The sequence below is a fragment of the Mandrillus leucophaeus genome, unplaced genomic scaffold (assembly GCF_000951045.1).
Source record: "Mandrillus leucophaeus isolate KB7577 unplaced genomic scaffold, Mleu.le_1.0 Scaffold935, whole genome shotgun sequence".
Taxonomy (NCBI): Eukaryota; Metazoa; Chordata; class Mammalia; order Primates; family Cercopithecidae; genus Mandrillus; species Mandrillus leucophaeus.
Genome location: NW_012110197.1, coordinates 264,285 through 280,927, shown reverse-complemented (window position 1 = coordinate 280,927; position 16,643 = coordinate 264,285). Strand labels below are relative to the sequence as shown.

Sequence of the window (16,643 nt, the reverse complement as noted above, 5' to 3'; positions counted from 1 at the left end):
AATTTGAAAAGAATCAAATTTTAAAACCTACCATGTATTGTAGAAAACTGATTTCAAATGATTGAGAATTCTTAACATCTAGACATCCTCGTAAAACTATTTGAGTTCAAAGATAAAAGGAAAGGCCAGGCGTTGTGGCTCATGCCTGTGATCCCAGCACTCTGGGAGGCCAAGCTGGACAGATCACTTGACATGAGGAGTTTGAGGTCAGTCTGGCCAACATGGCAAAACCCCGTCTCTACTAAAAATACAAAAAGTCACCAGGCATGGTGGCGCATGCCTGTAATCCCAGCTACTCGGGAGGCTGAGGCAGGAGAATCGCTTGAACCCGGGAGGCAGAGGTTGCAGTGAGCCGAGATCGTGCCACTGCACTCCAGCCTGGGTGACAGAGCGAGACTGTGTCTTAAAAAAAAAAAAAAAAAGATAAAAGAAAAATCCACATGACCTCCAGGCAAAAAGATGAAATAACTTACAAAGACAAGATAATTTAATTAGATTGGCATCAGATTTTTTTCAAAAACAACACACACAAAGCAAGGCAGTAGTGGAAGAGCATTTTCAGGAAACTCAAGAAAAAAAACAGCAAACTAAGAATAGTACATCCAAACAATCTGTAGAAGGAAACAAGGCCATAGTAAAAGTTATGAACATGCATAACTCAAGGGATACTGTACACAAGTGTACACACAGATTCCTGAGGAACCTACTAGAAAATGAACTTCATCATACCAAAGCTGACAGGAAAGCTTCAAAAGGAAGAGTACCATTTCATATATTTGATTGTAGAGTTAAGACCAAAACGAGGGTGGGGTCTGTGGGTTGAAAAAATATATTTTCCCTCCTGACAAAGTAAAAAAATATGCAATGAAAAACAGAAGAGAGAAAAGGGGGAAACAGAATAAAATCTTCTATACAGGCAATTAGTGGGAGCCAAAAACATAATTGAAAACTGACAAATAATAAAGAATACCATTTAAGTAGGAAGAGGTATGCATCATCATGCCCAGCTAATTTTTCCAACTTTTTGTAGATGTGGGGTCTCACCATGTTGCCCAGGCTGGTGTCCAACTCCTGCCTCAAGTGATCCACCCCTCATCAGCCTCATAATGTGCTGGGATAACAGGCATGAGCCACTATGTCCAGCCATCCTTGTACTTATTTCTTTTTGAGACAGGGTCTTGCTCTGTCATTCAGGCTGGAGTACAGTGGTAGGATAGCTCACTACAGCCTCAAACTCCTGGGCTCAAGCCATCTTGCCGCCTCAGCCTCTTGAGTACCTAGGACTACAGGTGCACTCCACCAAGCCCAGCTAATTAAAAAAAAAAAAATTGTTAGAGATGGGGGTCTCGCTATTTTGCCCAGGCTGGTCCAGAACTCCTGGTCTCAAGTGATGCTCCCACCTCAGCCTCCCAAAGTGCTGGGATTACAGATGTGAGCCACCACACCCAGCCCCTTGTACCATTTTTATTTTGCAACGTTTTATAAGTTAGAAATTATTTTGAAGTAAAAAGTGAAATAAAACAGCTTACAATAGCAAGTATCAGCAAAGATGAGGAACACTGGGTACACTCAACACACTACTGGTGGAAGCACAAACTCGTATAATCACTTTGGCAAAAAATTTGTCGTTCTCTACTGAAGCTGAAATAGAACCCAACAATTTCACTTCTAGGTATATACCACATAGTAATACACACACATAGACTCCAAGAGACACGCACAAGAATGCTCACAGTAAAATTATTTTGTAAGGGCAAAAAACCAGTAACCAACTAAATGACCATCAACAGTACACTGGAAATGTAAATTTGGTATATCCATACAAAGGAATAAATAAATGAACTATATTTGCATGTAGCAAAACAGACATATCTAAATAAGGGTTAAAGAACAATTTTAAAAAAGCAGACTCAAAAAAATACATACTCTGATACCATATATTTAAAAGTCAAAAACAAGCATAACAAAACAATAGGGTTAGAAGTCAGGAGTACACTTTAGGGAGGAAGCAGTGATGGAGCCACAAGGAAGGGTTTACAGTACTGACCATGGTCTCTATCTGAACGTGTATAGTGGCTTCCCAACGATTAACCCTGATATTTCATTAGCAGTATACTTATTGGACTGCTCTGATGTATATTAATTAAAAATTAAGTTTAAATAAGAGGTGACTTTTTTGGTAGGGAGGGAAGGTGAGGCCTAAGAGATGGTCAATTTTGTGATTATTCCATAGGCCCTTTCATGTTTTGAGTAAATAATTCAATATACCATATTATATCAGTTTGAAGAACCACTGATTATAAGATGAAGCATTATTTATGTGCCATCAAAAAAGACAGAAAAAGGAGAAAAAACACTGCTCAATATTATGACTCTAAACAATAAAATCTTTAAATGCGCTTTTTGTACTCACGCTATTCAGAACTATCAGCTTTCCACTGCAAAACTTTTATTGCAAAGTATCTACATAAGAATGGTCTCAATGACTGAAAATATTTCTACTGTTTTCTTGCCTACTAATATTATTACATTTGCTCTTCGGAGAGTCTGTGAGTTATGAGACTTCAGAGATCATCTGGATTTTATAGATGAGAATAATGAAGCCGAAAGAGGTTGACTTGCTTTTAAAAGGCAGTAGGAGACAAAGAAGAGACTTGATCCTACACCTCACAGTTCCTAAGACTGATTTTCCTTTATTTCTTAAGGGATATGGACCTGAGTATTAATCACAGTATAAAATGTTACCTCAGAAGAGATTTCATGTGAAAACTTAGAATTTTGAGTTTAATAGTAAAGACTTTTTTTTTCATGTGGGTCACTGGAATTCTCACCAAAAATAAAGACATAAATTAGCTTGGGGAAAATTGTCCTGGATATCAGTTAATATTTATTTTCTGAATATGAATAATCTGTAAACTTTTTAGTAAGTCTGCTCCAAAACACACTAATAAAAATTATTAAAATATTGCTTCTAAATACCCTACAAGCAAAAATATCAACAGACAAATGAGTAAAATAATTCTGCAAAGGTTTGTAGATAAAGAAATCATAGACAACGGTTTGAACAGCCACTTAAGACGTCAAAAGCTACTAAAGAAATAGTGACGAAAATCAGCTTTGGAAAATAAAAGAAAATCATATGGAAGATTTTATTAGCCCCTGATTTGCAAACAAATTTTTCAGAAAGGGAGCCATACTATACTGCTCAGGAGATCAAACTAAAACACAGACTTAACTCATGTCTTTACAGGAAACAATTCAAGTAAGGTGATACACACACATTTTCAGAAGGCAAATCGTGGCTGTACTCTGAGAACCAACATATAAAGTAGCAGTGTGTTTACATTTTATAGTTTATAAAGTGATTTCATCATTTGATCTTTATAATCTATGAATTTTCAGAGCAAATATTATCTTCTTTGTATGAAGAAACAAACTGAAGCTCAGGTATGTTAAATGATCGGCCTAGTCATACAGTTCAAGATTGACCTAGTACTTGAACCCAGATGTCCTAATTTCACACCATATTTATCTATAGCTCTTACCTTAACCCTAAATGTATTTTGGGACTCAAAACATTCAAACGCAATAACAAAAATCTACTTGCCAATGTCTCTGGAAAATTTACTACTACACTTTAGAGGTGATGCTGAATTTGGTGCTTTAACTTTATAAACGGTAAAACTGTTAACTCTGGGACCATTGCCTATAAACCTTACCTTCACATCAAAGGAAGGCTTGAAGAGTTTGTCCTTGGACAGGAATTTTGATGGTGTATCCAGGTGTAGTGAGGGCTCCTTCTGAAGTGGTTGTCCTACTGCTGGGGAGGCTGAAACCTGTCTGGCATGTTGTGAGACCACAGCACGGAAAGCTTTACTCTGAAAGCGATTCATATCTAAAGGTGTAATGACGGTCTTTCTGTGAGTTTGCAGGCGTGTGCCAGGATGCTCTGCAGTATCTGAATTTAGACTGATTCCATTTGTTATTTCTGTTTCCAAACTTCGTTCTAGAGATTTAAAATGAAAAGAAACAAATATGAGCCACTAATGCCCACTTTTTTCCAGTACACAAGAAGTAATGTTTTACATCTGTTTTATTTCCTTTCTTTCTTGCGTAACTGTTGGGCTCAAGTGATCCATCTACCTTGTCATCCCAATCTAACTGTTAGTTTTCATGTCAATTCTCAGTACACTTTAAATGACAAAATTATATACCTACTTTCCAAGAAACAAACCAGATTATGCATTAAATATATGTTGAGTTAGACAAGCACATTAACTGAAAAACTAAAAATAGATTTCCTGTTTCATCTTGCTATGTCTCAATAAGCCTATTTGCCAAAAATTGTATCAGTGAATGTCTTTCTAGTCAATGACAGGCTACAAAGAAAATCTGAATTACTCAGAGTTAACTACAGTAAAGTTTTGGAAAGCCCTTAATCAAATTTTAATACGACCTAAACATCACTTAGCCTCAGTCATAAAATTACCAGTCTGTCTGGCAAAATAAGTAATGACTCTGAGAGGTGTTCCCAAGCTGCTGATATGCCCTTGAAGTTTGCCCAGGAATGCTATTATCTTACAAGAGAGGGTACTGTATTCTTCCACCTCTGCCTTCCACCTGTTTTCAACATTTAACAAAAAAACTTATTAGATAGCTACTCCATGCCAGGCCTAGTGTTAGACACGGGAAATACAGAATTCACAAGACATGCATGTTCACTGCCTTTCTGGAACTTATAATTTAGCAGGGAGACACAAAATAAACCACCATTATAACACCGAGGTAAGAGATAAAAGGGATGATACAGAGTGTCATGGTGAAACAAAACATTACACCAAGACAAAGGCCATACTTAGTGAGTCAAGAAAGGCTTCCCAAGACAGTGTGGCGATTCCTCAAGGATCTAGAACTAGAAATACCATTTGACTCAGTGATCCCATTACTGGGTATATAACCAAAGGATTATAAATCATGCTACTATAAAGACACATGTACACGTATGTTTATTGTGGCACTATTCACAATAGCAAAGACTTGGAACCAACCCAAATGTCCATCAATGATAGATTGGATTTGGATTAAGAAAATGTGGCACATATACACCATGGAATACTATGCAGCCATATAAAAGGACGAATTCACGTCCTTTGTAGGGACACGGATGAAGCTGGAAACCATCATTCTGAGCAAACTATCACAAGGACAGAAAATCAAACACCGCGTGTTCACACTCATAGGTGGGAATTGAACAATGAGAACACTTGGACACAGGGCGGGAAACATCACACACCGGGGCCTGTTGTGGGGTACGGGGGTGGGGGAGGGATAGCATTAGGAGAAATACCTAATGCAAATGACGAATTAATGGGTGCAGCAAACCAACATGGCACATGTGTATATGTAACAAACCCGCATGTTATGCACAAGCACCCTAGAACTTAAAGTATAATAATAATTAAAAAAAAAAAAAAGAAAGAAAAAAAAAAGAAAGGCTTCCCAGTCAAAGTGGTATCTTAGCTGAGAACTGAAAGATAAGAAGGAAGAGCTGGCAACTGTGAGGTGGTCTACAGGAAACATGCAGAAGCCCAAAGATAAGAGGAGAGAGAGCACATTAATTACATGGTATGTTACTGTGAGCCATCGAAGGAATCAACAATAAATAGGAGCCAGGCTTACATCTTTAGACTTCAAACACTGAGACCCTCACTGCACCCAATGTGAAAAGCGAAAATCAATGACCTTTCCTAAACACAAGCATTGGCACGTTTATATCCCAGAAACCATCCAGTTGTAAATATATATAAAATAACAGAATAAAAGTATTAACCTTCTTCAGACGAATTTTCAATCAGAAAATGGCTTTCGTCTGCTCTCTTTCCCGTTCTAGCAGTCTCCAATAGCCAAGCTATAGTAACTGCAGGTAAATTCCACTTCTTTGCAGCTTCATATTTAGAGCCACCAGGTTCCTTCAATATAAGATGAGTACTGGCAAACATGCCTTTCTTTGCATTGGATTTGCGAACAAAGTATTCTTGAACACTGAAATTTATATTTAAAGAAGTGGAAATGGTCACATATACAATTCACCCGCAACACTTAAGAACAAAATTTCCAACACAACAGTGTGATTAGAGATCATGTAAGTATAAAAAAAAATACTGATTAAAAGTTGGTTTATTCTATCTGAAATTAAGCTAATCCCCTTACAAATGCTTACTCTAGGGTAAAAATGTATTGCTGTAACAAATTTTTTATAAAAACATAATTAGACGTATTATGTTTTTAGACAATTAGACAATTATGCATAATTAGACATGCAAAGAACCGACAGCAAAATTACCTCCTTTTGAGACAGGGTCTTGTCGTGGTATGTTGTCCAGACTGGAGTGCAGTGGCACAATCACAGCTCACTGCAACCTCTACTTCCCAGGCTCAAGCTATCCTCCCACCTCAGCCTCCCCGGTAGCTAGGACTACAGGTGTAGTTCCTAACCACCACATCGGGCTAATTTTTGTATTTTTTGTAGAGATGGGGTTTCACCATGTTGCCTAGCCTGGTCTCAAACTCCTGAGCTCAAGTGATCCTCCTGCTTCAGCCTCCTAAAGTTGGGATTACAGGTGTGAACCACCTCACACAGCCAAAATTACCTCCTAAATTAGTTATCACCCCCACACTTTGTCCTTTCCTCCCAAAAGAAGGCAAGGAAGAAGTGACAGGAGCAAAGTGTATAAATAACACATTATTATTATTTTTTAACCTACTACAACTTTCCAAAGCATTTCTACATATTATCTCATTTGATCCTCTCAATATTTAAGTATCGATACAGGAAAAAATAGAGAGAAATTAAGTGCCTCAAGATCACAGGATATTACACACAGAGAATACAGGGCAGAAAAAGAAGTCTACGACTTGAGAGTGAACAGAATTCCGTGATTTCTTTTATGACTTCTGGGTTTTACGTTCCAGTTCCCAACTTTTCAGATTTTTTAATTTCCCATGTTTCCTGGCACTTTTTTTCTATGTTATGTGTTTATTCTAGTACTTTTATAACTTCATTTTTTATATTTAACCCACTAATCCATTCAGTACTTATTTAGATATGAGATATTGCTCCAGCTTTAATGAATCCTATTTATTGAATAAGCCATGTCTTCCTTAATAATTTGAAATGTCACTTTTATCGTAAATTCCTTTGTGTATTTGAGTCTCCTGCTACTCTTGCTGTTCCTGAATTAAACTTTCTGCTACACACAACTACACTGTTATTTAGTGAAGTTTCACAAAATATATGTTTGTTTGTTTTCTGAGACAGGGTCTTGCTCTGTCCTCCAGGCTAGAGTACAGTGGCGCCATTGTGACTCACTGCAGCCTTGACCTCCCAAGCTCAAACAATACTCCCACCTCAGCCTCCCAAATAACTGAGACTACAGATTTATGCTACACTGCCTGGCTCATTTAAAAAAAATTTTTTTAAGACAGAGTCTTAGTATATTGCCCAGGCTGGTCTTGAACTTGGCCTCCTGCCACAGCCTCTCAAAGTGCTAGGATTACAGGCATGAGCCACCACACCTGGCCACAAAATGTATTTTAATAACTGTTAGGGCTAGTCCCAATTATTCTATTTCAGAATTTGCATGACTTTCCTGCTGAATGCAGCTTTAGTTGCATCCAGTGGAGTCTGTTGTCATGTATGTTATTATCTTCCACAATTTCGGTTTTAAAAGAATTTTTTTGTTTCATATAATTCAAACAGAAAACAGCAAAAAAGGAAATATACAGCTCAATGAATTATTATAAGGTGAAACCCTTAAGTCCACCACCCATGTCAGAAGACAGAATCTCGCTAACCACCCCAGAACCTCTCCAACATGCCATACAACCCCCGTTCCCTGCCTTCTTAATAGTAGCCACTATTTGGGCTTTTTTTTTGGAGACGGGGTTTCATTTTGTTGCCCTGGCTGAAGTATAGTTGTGTGATCATAGCTCACTGCAGCCCTGGTCTCCTGGGCTCAAACAATCCTCCTGCCTTAGCCTCCCGAGTAGTTGGGACCATAAGCACATGCCACCATGCCTGGCTCATTTTTTTAAAATTATTTTTTAAATAGAGATGAGGTCTCACTATGTTGTCCAGGCTGGTCTTAAACTCCTGAGCTCAAGCAATCTTTTGGCCTCCCAAAGTACTGGGATTACAGGTATGAGCCACTGTGCTCAGTCTATTTGGACACTTACAGTAATCACTTCTTTACTTTTCTATAATCAAATAATGGCATCTTTAAAGACTATATTTAGGCTTTTGCTTTTTCATGTCTTTTAGCTTATAGGTTCCTACCTTCTTTTCCATGCCCTTAATATATATTCGTTGAAGACACTGGATCATTTATGCCATAGAGTTGTACCAAAGTCTGGGTCTTGCTGATTATATCATTGTGGTGTAGTTTAACGTGTTATTCTGCTGTTTGCATTTCCTATAAATTGGGAATTGGATCTAGAAGCATCATCAGATTGAGGTTTGATTATTTTGGTAAGACTACTTCAAAGTGGTGGTGTATTCTTCATAAGAAGGCACATCATATCTTGTCCCTTTATTGTGTGATTAACTATTGATGTTCAATGCCTAGATTCTTTCATTCATTAGGGGTTACAATCTTATCATTCTTTGTTTGTTTGTTTGTTGAAACATCTTTAAAAATGGAAACTCTGCCATATCCACTATCATGTTACCCTGATGCAAACTGCACAGGAAATGCAGGTTAAATTACTTGATCCTTTCCTTTTGTCAGCTTTCAAAGTAATAGACTGGTTCCCTAGCATCTTTCAAAGATCATCAATTACCTTAGTTTATTTGGTGTCATTATGAAGTCACGACTTAAACACTATTTCATTTGGATCCACTGCAGTTATTATCTCTTATGATACCTAAGTCTTCATCTTTGGACAATGGAGATACTTTTTTTTTTTTAAGGTTAGTCAAGTGAAGCAGTGGGAGGGGAGAAGGAACTGTATAACATCCATAAATACAATAAAGACACCCAACCAAATTCTAATTTGAATGCTCTCCAAGAAGTCAAAATAAATAAAAAGATACACCAACACAACAGGTGCATTAAAAAGATCACATACCTTGCTCCAAGGAGGTTTGCTAGGAATGTTAAAGACTCTTTTTCTGCTCCAGCACACTGGCTAAATGAAATAACACAATCCTCTAAAGGAGTCATTCCTGTCATTACTGGGACTGGTGTGAAGAGAGGATTCGACTTTGGATCAAACAAAGTCTGAAAGTCTATGCAAGTAACCTTTTAAAAACAAGAGAAACAGTAAAGCCAACCTGAAATAAGCAGCCAGTGGTTAACACTCATTCAGGCACACGAGCAATAATTCAGTTTTGATAAGAAGTTTTACTTTAATACAAACCTGTGTATGCTCATTCTCAATACATTTCATATCATAACATTAAAATATACATATACATACACACATATGCAAACATCGACTGATTACATTAGGCTATTACAATCAGTAAGAGCTATCATTGGAGTTATTGAATGTTGCTTTACATTTCATTCCTTCCAATGTATTACACTATTTTTCTCATAATTCTTGGAACGTTAAAAAAAAAAAAAATCAACAGTGAAATTACCCGTGATGCTTCGGTTGTAAGAAAACAGGACAAACAGTATGAGATGACCCTATAGTGACCTCCTAAGAAGGAATGTTGCTGCTGTGGCCTCTGGGAAAGAGTAACCTCTACCGTATCAGGATTAGGCCCAAGAAACTTGCACATTTAACTTTAGAATTTCCCTTGCTAAAAGTAAAATCAAAAGTGTTCAAATCCAAACACCGATTTACTGTAACTGAACTGCCTAAGAAACAAACATTAACCTTCTTGGCACTCAGATAATCTTCAATACTTTATTGCAACCACTACAGTGTTGTCTTACCAGCCACGTGTTTGTAACAACTTCTCCCACAGTGGCTTCTACTTCACACCCCAGCAGAGGAACCACAGCATAATCGGCAACAGTTCTGCTCAGAAGGGACATGATTTTCCCAGCATTTTCTTTTATGATGTTTGCAATGTTAGATTCATTTTCATTACTAAAACCCAAAACAAGGAAACTCTTTCGGCTAAATAAGCCTTCTTCAGTAACTGTAGAAACATCAGGGACGCAATGACTGACAGAAGACTGGTTTTCTTCTTGCAAAGAAACGTGAGTAGAATCATTCAAGGGCTCAGCACGAGTAGAATCATTAAAGGGCCTAACTTCAGACTTCTCGGCTTCAGACGTCTTAGCCTCCACTGAAAGAGAAAAGTACATGTTTTCTAACCAACAATTTACCCTATAAAGTTCATTTCTAGCAAGGATTTTAATGTAACATGGAATCTGAGAATTTTGACCATACTTATAAAACTAAAGCTTACGTGTATAATAAAGGGATATGGATTCACTCCGTCTTCGGGGTTACCAAGAGTCCATTAGGAAGGACAAGAGCAATCATGTTAGTCCTAGGTATTCCTAGTGTAATAGACACTTGAATTCGTTTAAAATTATATAGCTCCTACAGGACTGTCTTAGTTCCAAAACTGGTTTAGATGATTCACCATAAAACTAACAAAATACCATTAAGAAAAAAAATTAACAAGTCTAAATGGTGTAACTGTCAAGCCCTTAACATGGAACATGTTAATATGGAAATGACTATAAGGAAGTGGCTGGCAAATCCTAAAATATTTATTGTCTACTCCTTTAGAGAAAAAGTTTACCCTGCCACGTGATTCCAACAAGACTGGAAGCTATTCAAGAATCACTCTTTCATTTATATAAGCACTGTGACTAACTGCTTTACATGCATGTAATGCTCACATAATGCTAACTGTGAGGCTGATACTATCAGCACATCCCTTCTGTCCAAAAGGAGTCTCAGGCTTGAAAAGGTTATGTAACTTGCCTAAGGTCACACAGTTAAGTGGCAGAAATGAGATACGAACCAAAGTCTGTCTGACTCCAGAGTTCATAACATCAGGTTATAGTGCCATCTTCGTACTTCTATCCTCATCTCCAAGAGACGCTAGCATTTTCATTTTTAAGTAAATTGTAATATATATTAGGAACTTGTAAATTAAGTACATTGCAATATATATTAGGAACTTATGACTCCTACTAAACATAAGTATTAAAATTGTTCTTATTCACACTAAGGAAGCATAGTTTTGTCTACAGAGTTTACTGATCAGTAAGTCAGGAGAGATGGGTTCTAGTTTTATAGCCTCTTTGACCCTTTGTTTCATAATACAAGGAATAAAAGACAATAGTATACTTACAATTTATAGATATACTCATGAGAATGAATATGCTTAGATGGAATTAAAGGTGACGCAATACTATAAAACATTCCGGAAAGTTCTTTTAACGGTTTTGTTAAAATGTAAACAGTTTGTTTTATAAGTGAAACCCTTTTTATTTTTTGCAAGTACAATTATTTTGCAGTCACATCTAGGAGAAAAAAAACTTTGTTCGATGTCTACATGTTGTTGGTAAGATGGGAAGGAGGAAGAAATTCCGTAGAATTTTAGACTACTACTATAAAAACAAAGTAGAAATACTAAGTTCTTAATAAACCATCAGTAAAACTCTGAAGTTAAGAGACTCATAACAAACTAATATGTTTTACAGCAGTTCTTTCCATTTATTTTAGCAGTAGGATCTCTTTTCAAACAGATCGCATCCAAAAGCCTAAGAGATACTACGTAACAAACCTATTATTCAAAAAGCTCCCCTAGGGCCGGGCGCAGTGGCTCAGGCCTGTAATCCCAACACTTCAGGAGGCCAAGGCAGAAGGATCACAAGGTCAGGAGTTTGAGACCAGCCTGGCAAACATGGTGAAACCCCATCTCTACTAAAAATACAAAAATCAGCTGAGCATGGTGGCGTGTGCTTGTAATTCCAGCTACTTGGGAGGCTGAGGCAGGAGAATCGCTTGAATCCAGGAGATGGAGGTTGCAGTGAGCCACGACCATGCCACTGCACTCCAGCCTGGTGACACAGCGAGACTCCATCTCAAAAAAAAAAAAAAAACTCCCTTAAATCGAAAGCAATTCTAAGAATTAATTATAAAATATTTTACTATAGATTTTCTCAGATGCTTGGTGATCCACTGAGATTTACTATCACTTAATCCTTACAAAGTCAGTAAACCACTAGCAGCCTTAGAAAGGAAGGTTTAAGAAACTAATCACCTGCCCTACACCAAGTACTCTTGTCTGAAGGATAGTATATAAAATCGCTGGCTGGGTGTGGTGGCTCACGCCTGTAATCCCAACACTCTGGGAGGCTAAGACAGGAGGATCACATGAGGCCAGGAGTTTGAGACCAGTCTGGCCAACATGGTGAAACCCTATCTCTACTAAAAATACAAAAATTAGCTGGGCGTGGTGGTGCACACCTGTACTCCCAACTACTAAGGAGGCTGAGGGAAAAGAATTGCTTGAACCCGGGAGGAGGAGGTTGCAGTGAGCTGAGATTGTAACACTATACTCCATCTTCAGTGATGGAGTGAGACCCTGTCTCCAAAAAAAAAAAAAAAAAAAATCGCTTTCAGTTAATTTGTGGCTTCTTTATACCAGAGCATCCTGGAAAAATTGGATGATCTCCTGATGTGATACAATACTAAAGCATAAGTAAATGGTTTGAGAAAAGTCAATTTTGTAGTACAGAACAGTGTAAATAAAAAAGGAATGCTAGGAATTCCCTCTCAAGAAATATGGTGGGCTAGGATCTTTGAAACCCTCTCACTAAAAACACTTCAAAATATAGGATAAAATATTAAAATCCAGACCACTAAAGTGGTTACTAAATCTAGAACATTAAGTAGTTACTAAAGCTAATGGTTAGTCAAAATCTATTAAATATTTGTGCAGTAACCCAGACCCTTGGAATGTAAAGGTATCACACAAGAGACAGGAGCCAGTCCTTTGGATTCATAAAAATTAGAGGTAAAGCAGAGTATCGCCTGAGAGAACAAACCCAGAACCCATGAAGAGACATACCTTTAGTAAACAGACCAAAACCAACCAACCAACCAACCAACCAACCAACAACAAATCTGCCCTGCAAAGGAAAAAGTCAAGAACACTGGCTTTGGGTTAAGCGGAAAAAATATCTCTTGACAATTTGTTCATCAGAGGCTGGTCCTCAAAGTAGGTTTGGGAATAAATTCATACTAGCTGGATGGTCTAAGAAACCTCCAGCCAATACACCAACTTATAGGTGTACTGAGTTTGTAAACTCCTAGGCACCTAGACCCAAACATGAACCTTTTCTGGGGTAACAAATCCCTACCCCAAGTTTCTTAGAATTCCTAGAGTCCTAGTAAGTACAAGTTCACAATAAAAATCACAAAACACGAGAAAACCAGGCACCATAAACAATAACCAACAGAACAATTCACAGATGTTTTAATAGGTTTAATGTGTTTTAAGAAATAAAGAACAAAAAATACAAATACAAAATGACAGACTTGGCTGGGTGTGGTGGCTCACACCTGTAATCCCAGCACTTTGGGAGGCTGAGGTGGGAGGACTGCTTGAGCCCACGAGTTCAAGACCAGCCTGGGTAACACAGTAGCACTCCATCTGTATTTTTAAAAGTAAAAAAATAAATGACAGACTATTTAAAAAGCTAAAACTTCTAGGAATTGAAAAATTAATTATTAAAACAGAAAATTTAATAGATGAGTAAAACAGATTAGGCAATAACTGAAGAGATGATTCGTGATCTGGAAAATTAAGTGACCCATATACAAAGCAAATGGGAGTTAAGAAAATATAGAGAATGGGGGAGAGGCAATATTCAAAGAGATAATAAACATTTCTCAACCTAACAAAAAGCAGAAAACCTACTAACTCTCAGATTCAGAAAGCACAATGAATCTCAAGCAGGACAAATAAACGGTAAAGCTCTAGGACACAAAAACCAAAAGGAAGACTATCTTAAAAACAGCCAGAGGATAAAGACAGATTGCGTGTAAAGGAAGACAGACTGACATGTGACTTCCTATCCAGCAGTCAGGGAAACAGATGACAATGAAACAATATCTCTCTGCTTAAACAAAGAAACTGTCTAGAACTGTATACCCAGCTGAAGAGTCTTAGAGAAACTAAACCAGTCTCTAAAGGATATTATTTTAGGAAGAAAGAAAATGATTCCAGAAGAGAGGTCTCAGATGTAAGAAGAACTGGGGAGAGCAAAACAACAGTTAAACGTGTTAGTAAATGAAACAAATGTTGATTATATAAAAGGATAATGCCTAATTGTGAGATTTTAAAAGATAATGAAAATACTAGACAAAATCACATAAGCTGAGTACGTTGATGAGTGGGGATAGGGAGAAGGGCTAGTTGTGATCATTAACATACTCTAGGCCAGGCTTCGTGGCTCACGAAGCACTTTGGGAGGCCGAGGCGGGCAGATCACCTGAGGTCGGGAGTTCAAGACCAGCCTGGTCAACATGGAGAAACCCCATCTCTACCAAAAATACAAAATTAGCCAGGGCTGGTGATGCATGACTGTAATCCCAGCTACTTGGGAGGCTGAGGCAGGAGAATCATTTGAACCCGGGAGGTGGAGGTTGCAGTGAGCCAAGATCACGGCCACTGCACTCCAGCCTGGACAACAAGAGCGAAATTCTGCTTCAAAAAAAAAAAAAAAAGAGTTTTCTAAGGTTCTTGTTTAATTCGAGTAGATTAAAATTCTGATTAACTTTAGATTTTAAGTTATGATACACATTAAATTTATTTAAATTTATATATTTTGGCTATATTAGGTACTTTATAAAGTCTTTTTTTAATAAAAAAGAAGTAATGACGTTTATAATGCTTCACTGGCAATTTACCTTACTACATAGAGTACACACTGAGGTGGTAAGTCCACAGTACAGTGTTTCATGCATGAAAGACCACAATAATCCAGTAAGAGGCATTTGTTACAAGGTTTTAATAAAAGGCTCATGCTATTAGAAACTCACACACAAATCAAGCAATGCCTGTATATGTAACAAATCAAAATAGAGCTAGTTAGCTGAAGAGAGAGAGGGTTAAAGGGTTCAGGACCCTATCGTCTTGCCTGCTCAGAAAAAAAGTTATAAGCAAAACTTTAAGGAAAGAAAAAGGTTAATTTAACTTAAAATCTAGAAAACTTGGCAGAGATCACATATGTATGTATTAGGCTACTAAAATATTTCTTACTAACTACAAATACAAATGAAGCATTTCTTACCTACTGTGGAGCTATCATTTTCATACTGAGAGAGCAGATCTTCATCAGCTTGCTCATGCTTTTCACTAGGAGCAAAGTCTTTCTTAGAGAAGCTGCTGTTCTTCTTTTTTAAAAGAGCTGCTTTACTTTCAGGCTGATCTGAAACTGGAATTTCCACTGGCTGGTAATTAGCATGGATATATGGTTCTTCAGAAAGCATATAACCTTTACTGAAACACTCTAGCAACCACTTTGCTCCCACCACATGAGGCCTACAAAAACAGCACATAGTTATGTATTAGTGCAAGCTATAAAGACCATCATCCCACTTGTCATGCGGTTTCCAGAACTGCATGGATACGCAATTTTAAGAAAAATTATGTAGTAGAAATTGATTTGAATTAAAAACTGAAAAAACCTGTGGGCCGATTTATTCCAAAACTGCTTCAATTCATCATCATAATCTCCCACAATAACATGAGTTACATCTTCATTAAGCTGGTTAAAACGAACTCCACCTCCACTGTTAATAAGTCTTCTCAGTTTATCTAGCTTTCTGCCACTAAAACCGCAAAGATACATCTGCAAGAAAGAAAATATTTAATGTATATAACATGCTTTCTCTCAATAGAAAAAAACTAAAAATATATATCTAAATCCACTGCGTATAAGACAACTTGTGTACATTTAAGATATATGAATAAATATATTCTGAAACTTTTGATTTTTTAACCGTTCTGTAACTTTGATTTTTTAATCACTCTTTACAATCTCATACAGCATTATTATCTTTCACAGTAGATATTTGATAAGTATTTTGAGGCTATAAATAAAATAGAAGCCAGATTCCAACATCTTCTAAATATTAGTGCATACCAATTTCTAAAATGCAGGTAACTTCTTTAACTGTGAAGTTTACTTGTAAATTTTAAAGTAATTATAAAAGTAAACTGTAGTTAGCTTTCTGAATTCAGAACACCTGGACTTAAATTGTGTGTGTGTGTGTGGGGGGGGGCGCGCGCGTGTGCATGCATGTGTGTGTATGAGCGTGCGTGTGTGTGCGCGTGTGTGTGCGCATGCGTGTGTGTGCATGAGCGTGCGTGTGTGTGCGCGCGTGTGTGTGTGCGTGTGTGGGCGGGGGGTGGGGGGGGTGTTGTTTTTTTCCAGCTGCCAATGATTAACGACAATAGGCAAGTTGCTTATACTCTTTAAACCAATTTTCTTACCTATAAATTGATGTTACCTTATTCACAGAGTTGACTGAACAAAAAATACATGTACATCAAAGAACTGAACACAATGCTTTGAGGATAACATGTATGCAGTAATTTATTTTTAACCACCAGGATGTATACATTTAAATCAATTTAATCAATATAAAAATCA

General features: G+C 37.3%; 1 protein-coding gene across 1 annotated transcript in view; it reads right to left on the bottom strand.

Moving 5' to 3' along the window:
* TOPBP1 (topoisomerase (DNA) II binding protein 1) overlaps nucleotides 1-16,643 on the bottom strand; it is a 74,341-nt gene that overhangs the window by 46,037 nt on the left and 11,661 nt on the right. The window contains exons 9-14 of the mRNA XM_011970226.1: nucleotides 15,676-15,839; nucleotides 15,279-15,529; nucleotides 9,945-10,303; nucleotides 9,127-9,299; nucleotides 5,831-6,042; nucleotides 3,720-4,006 (exon numbers count right to left, since the gene is read on the bottom strand). Coding sequence (XP_011825616.1) covers nucleotides 3,720-4,006; nucleotides 5,831-6,042; nucleotides 9,127-9,299; nucleotides 9,945-10,303; nucleotides 15,279-15,529; nucleotides 15,676-15,839 — 1,446 coding nt within the window. The remainder of the gene's footprint in view (nucleotides 1-3,719; nucleotides 4,007-5,830; nucleotides 6,043-9,126; nucleotides 9,300-9,944; nucleotides 10,304-15,278; nucleotides 15,530-15,675; nucleotides 15,840-16,643) is intronic.